The sequence below is a fragment of the Ambystoma mexicanum genome, chromosome 1q (assembly GCF_040938575.1).
Source record: "Ambystoma mexicanum isolate Mex_15411 chromosome 1q, UKY_AmexF1_1, whole genome shotgun sequence".
NCBI classification, from domain to species: Eukaryota; Metazoa; Chordata; class Amphibia; order Caudata; family Ambystomatidae; genus Ambystoma; species Ambystoma mexicanum.
The window spans coordinates 1,454,879,961-1,454,892,768 of record NC_090922.1 but is presented as its reverse complement, the minus strand read 5'-3'; the positions used below and the strand labels follow the sequence as shown (position 1 = coordinate 1,454,892,768).

The following is a 12,808-nucleotide window of genomic DNA, read 5'->3' as shown; positions in this document are numbered from 1 at the left end:
CCTTAATGTCCATTCCAGCCCCCCATGGACCCTCCCGTGCTCTTGTGCACCAATCTTGATCCTACTGGCAGACCAGTGTTCCCATTTCCCCTACACCCCCCTTTCTGCCTCTAACGCCCGTCAAGTGAATGTTGGTTTTGTATCGTTTGGCTCATTATGTAGTGTTTCCGTTTACATTTTTAGGACAAAAGCTAATTTATAAAGTCATTTTAATCATTTATTTCTTTTAATGTGGATTGATTTGTGTAACACCCCCAACAAAAAATAAAAATCTGCAAAATATCAATCAATTGGAACACTTGGTAAAAATAGGAGATAATGCTCACTTCGCCCATGCCAGCTTTCAACACGTGTTCGCAATTCAGTGTGTTTTTTCTTTAACACACACAAAATGTCAGTGGCTTTCCTATAAGAGTTTTTGCTCTGAAGAACGCTGGCTATACTTTCCCATCACTGCCTGGGAAATGTTGGAATGCTGTGTTGTAAATTCCCTCAGGTCCAAAGTGACACATATTCGTGCCAGCAAAAGGCAAAGTACATTCAGCCCGAATGCGCTGTAAATACTGTCCCTCTCTCTTGCCCTGTGTAGGATGAACAGGCGTAACGCCCTGCACTTTTATCAAAGTCTGCACAAGCAGCAAATCTAGTGTAGATTCTACGATGGACTGTAGAATGGACCCAAAAGCCACGGGGGCAGCTTGACACCCTAAATACCCGCCATCAAACAGTGAGGCCTATTTCGTTTCTGTGCAGCGCGGCGGCCATTTTGTTTCTGGCGCTGCTGTGAATTGGCCCTGGCAGGCCTCACTCAACGCCAGGCAATCGTTCCTGGTGTTAATAAAGTCTTAAAGGGGAGGTAGTCCGTTTCCCTTGGGTTTTAGGAAAGGCTGCCCGGAATACTAATGCCGTTGGTGACACGGGGCAGTCGAGGAGTGGGCCCGGCCCTGTCAGGCCCCTTTTGTCCCGGGAGCTCGGCAGCTCGTGGCGCCGGGTTAACAGGTGCACAGACTGCTTGTCGCAGTTAAATAATACAAAAGCAGCCGAGGGCATTGACGGAGGCACACGAGCTGCTGCTCCTTCCAGGCCTCGGCTTTGAACCCCTCTCGAGGCCCAGTTGAAAGGATCCCCAGGGGTTTGGGGGGGGGGGGGGAGAGACGAAAGGCGGCACGTGTGAGACAGAAGTGTGCCGTCGAGCCCGGGTACCAGCTGGCGGCCTTTGACCTCTGCACGTCATCCTTTCACTTGGGAGGGGGGTCGAGGTAACGGTGGTGGTGGTCCCGGGGCAGCGTGCCGTGGCGTCGGCGCAGCAGATGGGTCTGGGCGCGACTGCCCTTCCTCAGGGCATGGAACTTCCAGGCCTCGGCGATGCGGGCGACCTGCGGGGTGACCGAGAAACAACAATATTCATGTATCACTCACTACTATGTCATTTACAAAGCATAGCACTCTAGGCAGCAACACAGCTCCGAGGACATTATACTTGCCAACATGCCCGGTCATTGAGGGGATGCATAAAGTCCAACACTTGACACTTAAGAGGGAGCTATTGCACCAGGAAGAGTGGGAGCTCCTGTACCAGAAAGAGAGCGAGCGTTTGCACCAGCAGGAAGTGAGCTTTTACTGCAGGAAGAGTAGGAGCTTTTGCACCAGGAAGAGGGGGAACTTTTACACCAGGAAGAGGGGGAGCTCCTGTACCAGAAATGGAGCGAGCATGTGCACTAGGAGGACGGGAGCTTTTACCAAAGGAGGAGTAGGGACGTTTGCACCAGGAAGAGTGGGAACTTTTGCACGAGGAAGAGTGGGAACTTTTGCACGAGGAAGAGAGGGAACTTTTGCACCAGGAAGAGAGGGAACCTTTGCACCAGGAAATGTGGGAGCCTTTACAGCAGGAAGAATATGAGCTTCTGCACCAGGAAGATTGGGAAGATGCGTCATGGAGTAGAGGCAGGCGAGAGAGTCTAGATGCAATGGCAAGTGGGAGGAGAGAGAGAAATAGGGGAGGGAGAAGGATGGGGAAGATGCGTCATGGAGCAGAGGCAGGGGAGAGAGTCTAGATGCAATGGCAAGTGGGAGGGGAGGGGGAGAGAAATAGGGGAGGGAGAAGGATGGGCTAGATGCGTCATGGAATAGAGGTAGGGGAGAGAGTCTAGATGCAATGACAAGGGGGAGGGGGAGAGAAATAGGGGAGGGAGAAGGATGGGGAAGATGCGTCATGGAGCAGAGGCAGGGGAGAGAGTCTAGATGCAATGGCAAGTGGGAGGGGAGGGAGAGAGAAATAGGGGAGGGAGAAGGATGGGGAAGATGCGTCATGGAGCAGAGGCAGGGGAGAGAGTCTAGATGCAATGGCAAGGGGGGAGAGAGAGAAATAGGGGAGGGAGAAGGATGGGGAAGATGCATCATGGAGCAGAGGCAGGGGAGAGAGTCTAGATGCAATGGCAAGTGGGAGGGGAGGGAGAGAGAAATAGAGGAGGGAGAAGGATGGGGAAGATGCATCATGGAGTAGAGGCAGGGGAGAGAGTCTAGATGCAATGGCAAGTGGGAGGGGAGGGGGAGAGAAATAGGGGAGGGAGAAGGATGGGGAAGATGCGTCATGGAGTAGAGGCAGGGGAGAGAGTCTAGATGCAATGGCAAGTGGGAGGAGAGAGAGAAATAGGGGAGGGACAAGGATGGGGAAGATGCGTCATGGGGCAGAGGCAGGGGAGAGAGTCTAGATGCAATGGCAAGTGGGAGGGGGGGAGAGAAATAGGGGAGGGAGAAGGATGGGGAAGATGTGTCATGGAGCAGAGGCAGGGGAGAGAGTCTAGATGCAATGGCAAGTGGGAGGGGAGGGGGAGAGAAATAGGGGAGGGAGAAGGATGGGGAAGATGCGTCATAGAGTAGAGGCGGGGAGAGAGTCTAGATTGAGGCGGGGAGAGAGTCTAGATGCAATGGCAAGTGGGATGAGAGAGAGAAATAGGGGAGTGACAAGGATGGGGAAGATGCGTCATGGGGCAGAGGCAGGGGAGAGAGTCTAGATGCAATGGCAAGTGGGAGGGGAGGGAGAGAGAAATAGGAGAGGGAGAAGGATGGGGAAGATGCGTCATGGAGCAGAGGCAGGGGAGAGAGTCTAGATGCAATGGCAAGTGGGAGGGGAGGGGAGGGAGAGAGAAATAGGGGAGGGAGAAGGATGGGGAAGATGCGTCATGGGGCAGAGGCAGGGGAGAGAGTCTAGATGCAATGGCAAGTGGGAGGGGGGAGAGAAATAGGGGAGGGAGAAGGATGGGGAAGATGCGTCATGGAGCAGAGGCAGGGGAGAGAGTCTAGATGCAATGGCAAGTGGGAGGGGAGGGGGAGAGAAATAGGGGAGGGAGAAGGATGGGGAAGATGCGTCAGAGTAGAGGCAGGGGAGAGAGTCTAGATGCAATGGCAAGTGGGAGGAGAGAGAGAGATAGGGGAGTGACAAGGATGGGGAAGATGCGTCATGGGGCAGAGGCAGGGGAGAGAGTCTAGATGCAATGGCAAGTGGGAGGGGAGGGAGAGAGAAATAGGAGAGGGAGAAGGATGGGGAAGATGCGTCATGGAGCAGAGGCAGGGGAGAGAGTCTAGATGCAATGGCAAGTGGGAGTTGAGGGAGAGAGAAATAAGGGAGGGAGAAGGATGGGGAAGATGCGTCATGGAGCAGAGGCAGGGGAGAGAGTCTAGATGCAATGGCAAGTGGGAGGGGAGGGAGAGAGAAATAGGGGAGGGAGAAGGATGGGGAAGATGCGTCATGGAGCAGAGGCAGGGGAGAGAGTCTAGATGCAATGGCAAGTGGGAGGGGAGGGAGAGAGAAATAGGGGAGGGACAAGGATGGGGAAGATGCGTCATGGAGCAGAGGCAGGGGAGAGAGTCTAGATGCAATGGCAAGTGGGAGGGGAGGGAGAGAGAAATAGGGAAGGGAGAAGGATGGGGAAGATGCATCATGGAGCAGAGGCAGGGGAGAGAGTCTAGATGCAATGGCAAGGGGGGAGAGAGAGAAATAGGGGAGGGAGAAGGATGGGGAAGATGTATCATGGAGCAGAGGCAGGGGAGAGAGTCTAGATGCAATGGCAAGTGGGAGGGGAGGGAGAGAGAAATAGGGGAGAGAGAAGGATGGGGAAGATGCGTCATGGAGCAGAGGCAGGGGAGAGAGTCTAGATGCAATGGCAAGTGGGAGGGGAGGGAGAGAGAAATAGGGGAGGGAGAAGGATGGGGAAGATGCGTCATGGAGCAGAGGCAGGGGAGAGAGTCTAGATGCAATGGCAAGGGGGGAGAGAGAGAAATAGGGGAGGGAGAAGGATGGGGAAGATGCGTCATGGAGCAGAGGCAGAGGAGAGAGTCTAGATGCAATGGCAAGTGGGAGGGGAGGGAGAGAGAAATAGGGGAGGGAGAAGGATGGGGAAGATGCGTCATGGAGCAGAGGCAGGGGAGAGAGTCTAGATGCAATGGCAAGGGGGGAGAGAGAGAAATAGGGGAGGGAGAAGGATGGGGAAGATGCGTCATGGAGCAGAGGGAGGGGAGAGAGTCTAGATGCAATGGCAAGTGCGAGGGGAGGGAGAGAGAAATAGGGGAGGGAGAAGGATGGAGAAGATGCGTCATGGAGCAGAGGCAGGGGAGAGAGTCTAGATGCAATGGCAAGTGGGAGGGGAGGGAGAGAGAAATAGGGGAGGGAGAAGGATGGGGAAGATGCGTCATGGAGCAGAGGCAGGGGAGAGAGTCTAGATGCAATGGCAAGTGGGAGGGGAGGGAGAGAGAAATAGGGGAGAGAGAAGGATGGGGAAGATGCGTCATGGAGCAGAGGCAGGGGAGAGAGTCTAGATGCAATGGCAAGTGGGAGGGGAGGGAGAGAGAAATAGAGGAGGGAGAAGGATGGGGAAGATGCGTCATGGAGCAGAGGCAGGGGAGAGAGTCTAGATGCAATGGCAAGTGGGAGGGGAGGGAGAGAGAAATAGGGGAGAGAGAAGGATGGGGAAGATGCGTCATGGAGCAGAGGCAGGGGAGAGAGTCTAGATGCAATGGCAAGTGGGAGGGGAGGGAGAGAGAAATAGGGGAGGGAGAAGGATGGGGAAGATGCGTCATGGGGCAGAGGCAGGGGAGAGAGTCTAGATGCAATGGCAAGTGGGAGGGGAGGGGGAGAGAAATAGGGGAGGGAGAAGGCTGGGGAAGATGCGTCATGGAGCAGAGGCAGGGGAGAGAGTCTAGATGCAATGGCAAGTGGGAGGGGAGGGGGAGAGAAATAGGGGAGGGAGAAGGATGGGGAAGATGCGTCATAGAGCAGAGGCAGGGGAGAGAGTCTAGATGCAATGGCAAGTGGGAGGAGAGAGAGAGATAGGGGAGTGACAAGGATGGGGAAGATGCGTCATGGGGCAGAGGCAGGGGAGAGAGTCTAGATGCAATGGCAAGTGGGAGGGGAGGGAGAGAGAAATAGGGGAGGGAGAAGGATGGGGAAGATGCGTCATGGAGCAGAGGCAGGGGAGAGAGTCTAGATGCAATGGCAAGGGGGGAGAGAGAGAAATAGGGGAGGGAGAAGGATGGGGAAGATGCGTCATGGAGCAGAGGGAGGGGAGAGAGTCTAGATGCAATGGCAAGTGCGAGGGGAGGGAGAGAGAAATAGGGGAGGGAGAAGGATGGAGAAGATGCGTCATGGAGCAGAGGCAGGGGAGAGAGTCTAGATGCAATGGCAAGTTGGAGGGGAGGGAGAGAGAAATAGGGGAGGGAGAAGGATGGGGAAGATGCGTCATGGAGCAGAGGCAGGGGAGAGAGTCTAGATGCAATGGCAAGTGGGAGGGGAGGGAGAGAGAAATAGGGGAGAGAGAAGGATGGGGAAGATGCGTCATGGAGCAGAGGCAGGGGAGAGAGTCTAGATGCAATGGCAAGTGGGAGGGGAGGGAGAGAGAAATAGAGGAGGGAGAAGGATGGGGAAGATGCGTCATGGAGCAGAGGCAGGGGAGAGAGTCTAGATGCAATGGCAAGTGGGAGGGGAGGGAGAGAGAAATAGGGGAGAGAGAAGGATGGGGAAGATGCGTCATGGAGCAGAGGCAGGGGAGAGAGTCTAGATGCAATGGCAAGTGGGAGGGGAGGGAGAGAGAAATAGGGGAGGGAGAAGGATGGGGAAGATGCGTCATGGGGCAGAGGCAGGGGAGAGAGTCTAGATGCAATGGCAAGTGGGAGGGGAGGGGGAGAGAAATAGGGGAGGGAGAAGGATGGGGAAGATGCGTCATGGAGCAGAGGCAGGGGAGAGAGTCTAGATGCAATGGCAAGTGGGAGGGGAGGGGGAGAGAAATAGGGGAGGGAGAAGGATGGGGAAGATGCGTCATAGAGCAGAGGCAGGGGAGAGAGTCTAGATGCAATGGCAAGTGGGAGGAGAGAGAGAGATAGGGGAGTGACAAGGATGGGGAAGATGCGTCATGGGGCAGAGGCAGGGGAGAGAGTCTAGATGCAATGGCAAGTGGGAGGGGAGGGAGAGAGAAATAGGAGAGGGAGAAGGATGGGGAAGATGCGTCATGGAGCAGAGGCAGGGGAGAGAGTCTAGATGCAATGGCAAGTGGGAGTTGAGGGAGAGAGAAATAGGGGAGGGAGAAGGATGGGGAAGATGCGTCATGGAGCAGAGGCAGGGGAGAGAGTCTAGATGCAATGGCAAGTGGGAGGGGAGGGAGAGAGAAATAGGGGAGGGAGAAGGATGGGGAAGATGCGTCATGGAGCAGAGGCAGGGGAGAGAGTCTAGATGCAATGGCAAGTGGGAGGGGAGGGAGAGAGAAATAGGGGAGGGACAAGGATGGGGAAGATGCGTCATGGAGCAGAGGCAGGGGAGAGAGTCTAGATGCAATGGCAAGTGGGAGGGGAGGGAGAGAGAAATAGGGAAGGGAGAAGGATGGGGAAGATGCATCATGGAGCAGAGGCAGGGGAGAGAGTCTAGATGCAATGGCAAGGGGGGAGAGAGAGAAATAGGGGAGGGAGAAGGATGGGGAAGATGTATCATGGAGCAGAGGCAGGGGAGAGAGTCTAGATGCAATGGCAAGTGGGAGGGGAGGGAGAGAGAAATAGGGGAGAGAGAAGGATGGGGAAGATGCGTCATGGAGCAGAGGCAGGGGAGAGAGTCTAGATGCAATGGCAAGTGGGAGGGGAGGGAGAGAGAAATAGGGGAGGGAGAAGGATGGGGAAGATGCGTCATGGAGCAGAGGCAGGGGAGAGAGTCTAGATGCAATGGCAAGGGGGGAGAGAGAGAAATAGGGGAGGGAGAAGGATGGGGAAGATGCGTCATGGAGCAGAGGCAGAGGAGAGAGTCTAGATGCAATGGCAAGTGGGAGGGGAGGGAGAGAGAAATAGGGGAGGGAGAAGGATGGGGAAGATGCGTCATGGAGCAGAGGCAGGGGAGAGAGTCTAGATGCAATGGCAAGGGGGGAGAGAGAGAAATAGGGGAGGGAGAAGGATGGGGAAGATGCGTCATGGAGCAGAGGGAGGGGAGAGAGTCTAGATGCAATGGCAAGTGCGAGGGGAGGGAGAGAGAAATAGGGGAGGGAGAAGGATGGAGAAGATGCGTCATGGAGCAGAGGCAGGGGAGAGAGTCTAGATGCAATGGCAAGTTGGAGGGGAGGGAGAGAGAAATAGGGGAGGGAGAAGGATGGGGAAGATGCGTCATGGAGCAGAGGCAGGGGAGAGAGTCTAGATGCAATGGCAAGTGGAGGGAGGGAGAGAGAAATAGGGGAGAGAGAAGGATGGGGAAGATGCGTCATGGAGCAGAGGCAGGGGAGAGAGTCTAGATGCAATGGCAAGTGGGAGGGGAGGGAGAGAGAAATAGAGGAGGGAGAAGGATGGGGAAGATGCGTCATGGAGCAGAGGCAGGGGAGAGAGTCTAGATGCAATGGCAAGTGGGAGGGGAGGGAGAGAGAAATAGGGGAGAGAGAAGATGGGGAAGATGCGTCATGGAGCAGAGGCAGGGGAGAGAGTCTAGATGCAATGGCAAGTGGGAGGGGAGGGAGAGAGAAATAGGGGAGAGAGAAGGATGGGGAAGATGCGTCATGGAGCAGAGGCAGGGGAGAGAGTCCAGATGCAATGGCAAGTGGGAGGGGAGGGAGAGAAATAGGGGAGGGAGAAGGATGGGAAGATGCGTCATGGAGCAGAGGCAGGAGAGAGAGTCTAGATGCAATGGCAAGGGGGGAGAGAGAGAAATAGGGGAGGGAGAAGGATGGGGAAGATGCGTCATGGAGCAGAGGCAGGGGAGAGAGTCTAGATGCAATGGCAAGGGGGGAGAGAGAGAAATAGGGGAGGGAGAAGGATGGGGAAGATGCGTCATGGAGCAGAGGCAGGGGAGAGAGTCTAGATGCAATGGCAAGTGGGAGGGAGGGAGAGAAATAGGGGAGGGAGAAGGATGGGGAAGATGCGTCATGGAGCAGAGGCAGGGGAGAGAGTCTAGACGCAATGGCAAGTGGGAGGGGAGGGGAGAGAAATAGGGGAGGGAGAAGGATGGGGAAGATGCGTCATGGAGCAGAGGCAGGGGAGAGAGTCTAGACGCAATGGCAAGTGGGAGGGAGGGAGAGAGAAATAGGGGAGGGAGAAGGATGGGGAAGATGCGTCATGGAGCAGAGGCAGGGAGAGAGTCTAGACGCAATGGCAAGTGGGAGGGGAGGGAGAGAGAAATAGAGGAGGGAGAAGGATGGGGAAGATGCATCATGGAGTAGAGGCAGGGGAGAGAGTCTAGACGCAATGGCAAGTGGGAGGGGAGGAGAGAAGAATAGGGAGAGAGAAGGATGGGGAAGATGCGTCATGGAGTAGAGGCAGGGGAGAGAGTCTAGATGCAATGGCAAGTGGGAGGGGAGGGGAGAGAAATAGGGGAGGGAGAAGGATGGGGAAGATGCGTCATGGAGTAGAGGCAGGGGAGAGAGTCTAGATGCAATGGCAAGTGGGAGGAGAGAGAGAAATAGGGGAGGGACAAGGATGGGGAAGATGCGTCATGGGGCAGAGGCAGGGGAGAGAGTCTAGATGCAATGGCAAGTGGGAGGGGGGGAGAGTAATAGGGGAGGGAGAAGGATGGGGAAGATGCGTCATGGAGCAGAGGCAGGGGAGAGAGTCTAGATGCAATGGCAGGTGGGAGGGAGGGGGAGAGAAATAGGGGAGGGAGAAGGATGGGGAAGATGCGTCATGGAGCAGAGGCAGGGGAGAGAGTCTAGATGCAATGGCAAGTGGGAGGAGAGAGAGAAATAGGGGAGTGACAAGGATGGGGAAGATGCGTCATGGGGCAGAGGCAGGGGAGAGAGTCTAGATGCAATGGCAAGTGGGAGGGGGAGAGAGAGATATAGGGGAGGGAGAAGGATGGGGAAGATGTATCATGGAGCAGAGGCAGGGGAGAGAGTCTAGATGCAATGGCAAGTGGGAGGGGAGGGGAGAGAGAAATAGGGGAGAGAGAAGGCTGGGGAAGATGCGTCATGGAGCAGAGGCAGGGGAGAGAGTCTAGATGCAATGGCAAGTGGGAGGGGAGGGAGAGAGAAATAGGGGAGGGAGAAGGATGGGGAAGATGCGTCATGGAGCAGAGGCAGGGAGAGAGTCTAGATGTAATGGCAAGGGGGAGAGAGAGAAATAGGGGAGGGAGAAGGATGGGGAAGATGCGTCATGGAGCAGAGGCAGGGGAGAGAGTCTAGATGCAATGGCAAGTTGGAGGGGAGGGAGAGAGAAATAGGGGAGGGAGAAGGATGGGGAAGATGCGTCATGGAGCAGAGGCAGGGGAGAGAGTCTAGATGCAATGGCAAGTGGGAGGGAGGGAGAGAGAAATAGGGAGAGAGAAGGATGGGGAAGATGCGTCATGGAGCAGAGGCAGGGGAGAGAGTCTAGATGCAATGGCAAGTGGGAGGGGAGGGAGAGAGAAATAGAGGAGGGAGAAGGATGGGGAAAATGCGTCATGGAGCAGAGGCAGGGGAGAGAGTCTAGATGCAATGGCAAGTGGGAGGGGAGGGAGAGAGAAATAGGGGAGAGAGAAGGATGGGGAAGATGCGTCATGGAGCAGAGGCAGGGGAGAGAGTCTAGATGCAATGGCAAGTGGGAGGGGAGGGAGAGAGAAATAGGGGAGGGAGAAGGATGGGGAAGATGCGTCATGGGGCAGAGGCAGGGGAGAGAGTCTAGATGCAATGGCAAGTGGGAGGGGAGGGGGGAGAGAAATAGGGGAGGGAGAAGGCTGGGGAAGATGCGTCATGGAGCAGAGGCAGGGGAGAGAGTCTAGATGCAATGGCAAGTGGAGGGGAGGGGGAGAGAAATAGGGGAGGGAGAAGGATGGGGAAGATGCGTCATAGAGCAGAGGCAGGGGAGAGAGTCTAGATGCAATGGCAAGTGGGAGGAGAGAGAGAGATAGGGGAGTGACAAGGATGGGGAAGATGCGTCATGGGGCAGAGGCAGGGGAGAGAGTCTAGATGCAATGGCAAGTGGGAGGGGAGGGAGAGAGAAATAGGGGAGGAGAAGGATGGGGAAGATGCGTCATGGAGCAGAGGCAGGGAGAGAGTCTAGATGCAATGGCAAGGGGGGAGAGAGAGAAATAGGGGAGGGAGAAGGATGGGGAAGATGCGTCATGGAGCAGAGGGAGGGGAGAGAGTCTAGATGCAATGGCAAGTGCGAGGGGAGGGAGAGAGAAATAGGGGAGGGAGAAGGATGGAGAAGATGCGTCATGGAGCAGAGGCAGGGGAAGAGTCTAGATGCAATGGCAAGTTGGAGGGGAGGGAGAGAGAAATAGGGAGGGAGAAGGATGGGGAAGATGCGTCATGGAGCAGAGGCAGGGGAGAGAGTCTAGATGCAATGGCAAGTGGGAGGGGAGGGAGAGAGAAATAGGGGAGAGAGAAGGATGGGGAAGATGCGTCATGGAGCAGAGGCAGGGGAGAGAGTCTAGATGCAATGGCAAGTGGGAGGGGAGGGAGAGAGAAATAGAGGAGGGAGAAGGATGGGGAAGATGCGTCATGGAGCAGAGGCAGGGGAGAGAGTCTAGATGCAATGGCAAGTGGGAGGGGAGGGAGAGAGAAATAGGGGAGAGAGAAGGATGGGGAAGATGCGTCATGGAGCAGAGGCAGGGGAGAGAGTCTAGATGCAATGGCAAGTGGGAGGGGAGGGAGGAGAGAAATAGGGGAGGGAGAAGGATGGGGAAGATGCGTCATGGGGGCAGAGGCAGGGGAGAGAGTCTAGAATGCAATGGCAAGTGGGAGGGGAGGGGGAGAGAAATAGGGGAGGGAGAAGGATGGGGAAGATGCGTCATGGAGCAGAGGCAGGGGAGAGAGTCTAGATGCAATGGCAAGTGGGAGGGGAGGGGGAGAGAAATAGGGGAGGGAGAAGGATGGGGAAGATGCGTCATAGAGCAGAGGCAGGGGAGAGAGTCTAGATGCAATGGCAAGTGGGAGGAGAGAGAGAGATAGGGGAGTGACAAGGATGGGGAAGATGCGTCATGGGGCAGAGGCAGGGAGAGAGTCTAGATGCAATGGCAAGTGGGAGGGGAGGGAGAGAGAAATAGGAGAGGAGAAGGATGGGGAAGATGCGTCATGGAGCAGAGGCAGGGGAGAGAGTCTAGATGCAATGGCAAGTGGGAGTTGAGGGAGAGAGAAATAGGGGAGGGAGAAGGATGGGGAAGATGCGTCATGGAGCAGAGGCAGGGGAGAGAGTCTAGATGCAATGGCAAGTGGGAGGGGAGGGAGAGAGAAATAGGGGAGGGAGAAGGATGGGGAAGATGCGTCATGGAGCAGAGGCAGGGGAGAGAGTCTAGATGCAATGGCAAGTGGGAGGGGGAGGGAGAGAGAAATAGGGGAGGGACAAGGATGGGGAAGATGCGTCATGGAGCAGAGGCAGGGGAGAGAGTCTAGATGCAATGGCAAGTGGGAGGGGAGGGAGAGAGAAATAGGGAAGGGAGAAGGATGGGGAAGATGCATCATGGAGCAGAGGCAGGGGAGAGAGTCTAGATGCAATGGCAAGGGGGGAGAGAGAGAAATAGGGGAGGGAGAAGGATGGGGAAGATGTATCATGGAGCAGAGGCAGGGGAGAGAGTCTAGATGCAATGGCAAGTGGGAGGGGAGGGAGAGAGAAATAGGGGAGAGAGAAGGATGGGGAAGATGCGTCATGGAGCAGAGGCAGGGGAGAGAGTCTAGATGCAATGGCAAGTGGGAGGGGAGGGAGAGAGAAAAGGGGAGGGAGAAGGATGGGGAAGATGCGTCATGGAGCAGAGGCAGGGGAGAGAGTCTAGATGCAATGGCAAGGGGGAGAGAGAGAAATAGGGGAGGGGAGAAGGATGGGGAAGATGCGTCATGGAGCAGAGGCAGAGGAGAGAGTCTAGATGCAATGGCAAGTGGGAAGGGGAGGGAGAGAGAAATAGGGGAGGGAGAAGGATGGGGAAGATGCGTCATGGAGCAGAGGCAGGGAGAGAGTCTAGATGCAATGGCAAGGGGGAGAGAGAGAAATAGGGAGAGAGAAGGATGGGGAAGATGCGTCATGGAGCAGAGGCAGGGGAGAGAGTCTAGATGCAATGGCAAGTGGGAGGGGAGGGAGAGAGAAATAGAGGGAGGGAGAAGGATGGGGAAGATGCGTCATGGAGCAGACGGCAGGGAGAGAGTCTAGAGGAGGGGAGAGAGAGAAATAGGGGAGGGAGAAGGATGGGGAAGATGCGTCATGGAGCAGAGGGGAGAGTCTAGATGCAATGGCAAGTGGGAGGGGAGGGAGAGAGAAATAGGGGAGAGAGAAGATGGGGAAGATGCGTAATGAGAGGGCAGGGGGAGGTCTAGATGCAATGGCAAGTGGGAGGGGAGGGAGAGAGAAATAGAGGAGGGAGAAGGATGGGGAAGATGCGTCATGGAGC

General features: G+C 55.8%; 1 protein-coding gene across 4 annotated transcripts in view; it reads right to left on the bottom strand.

Annotated features, from left to right (window-relative positions):
- Positions 1–207: 207 nt before the first annotated feature.
- The window catches only part of BTBD19 (BTB domain containing 19), a 1,265,487-nt gene continuing 1,252,886 nt past the window's right edge, over positions 208–12,808 (bottom strand). For all 4 annotated transcript variants that reach the window (XM_069642352.1, XM_069642353.1, XM_069642350.1 and 1 more), the window contains one exon: positions 208–1,376. In XM_069642352.1, the coding sequence (XP_069498453.1) occupies positions 1,239–1,376 (138 nt within the window). In that variant the 3' untranslated portion in view covers positions 208–1,238. The remainder of the gene's footprint in view (positions 1,377–12,808) is intronic.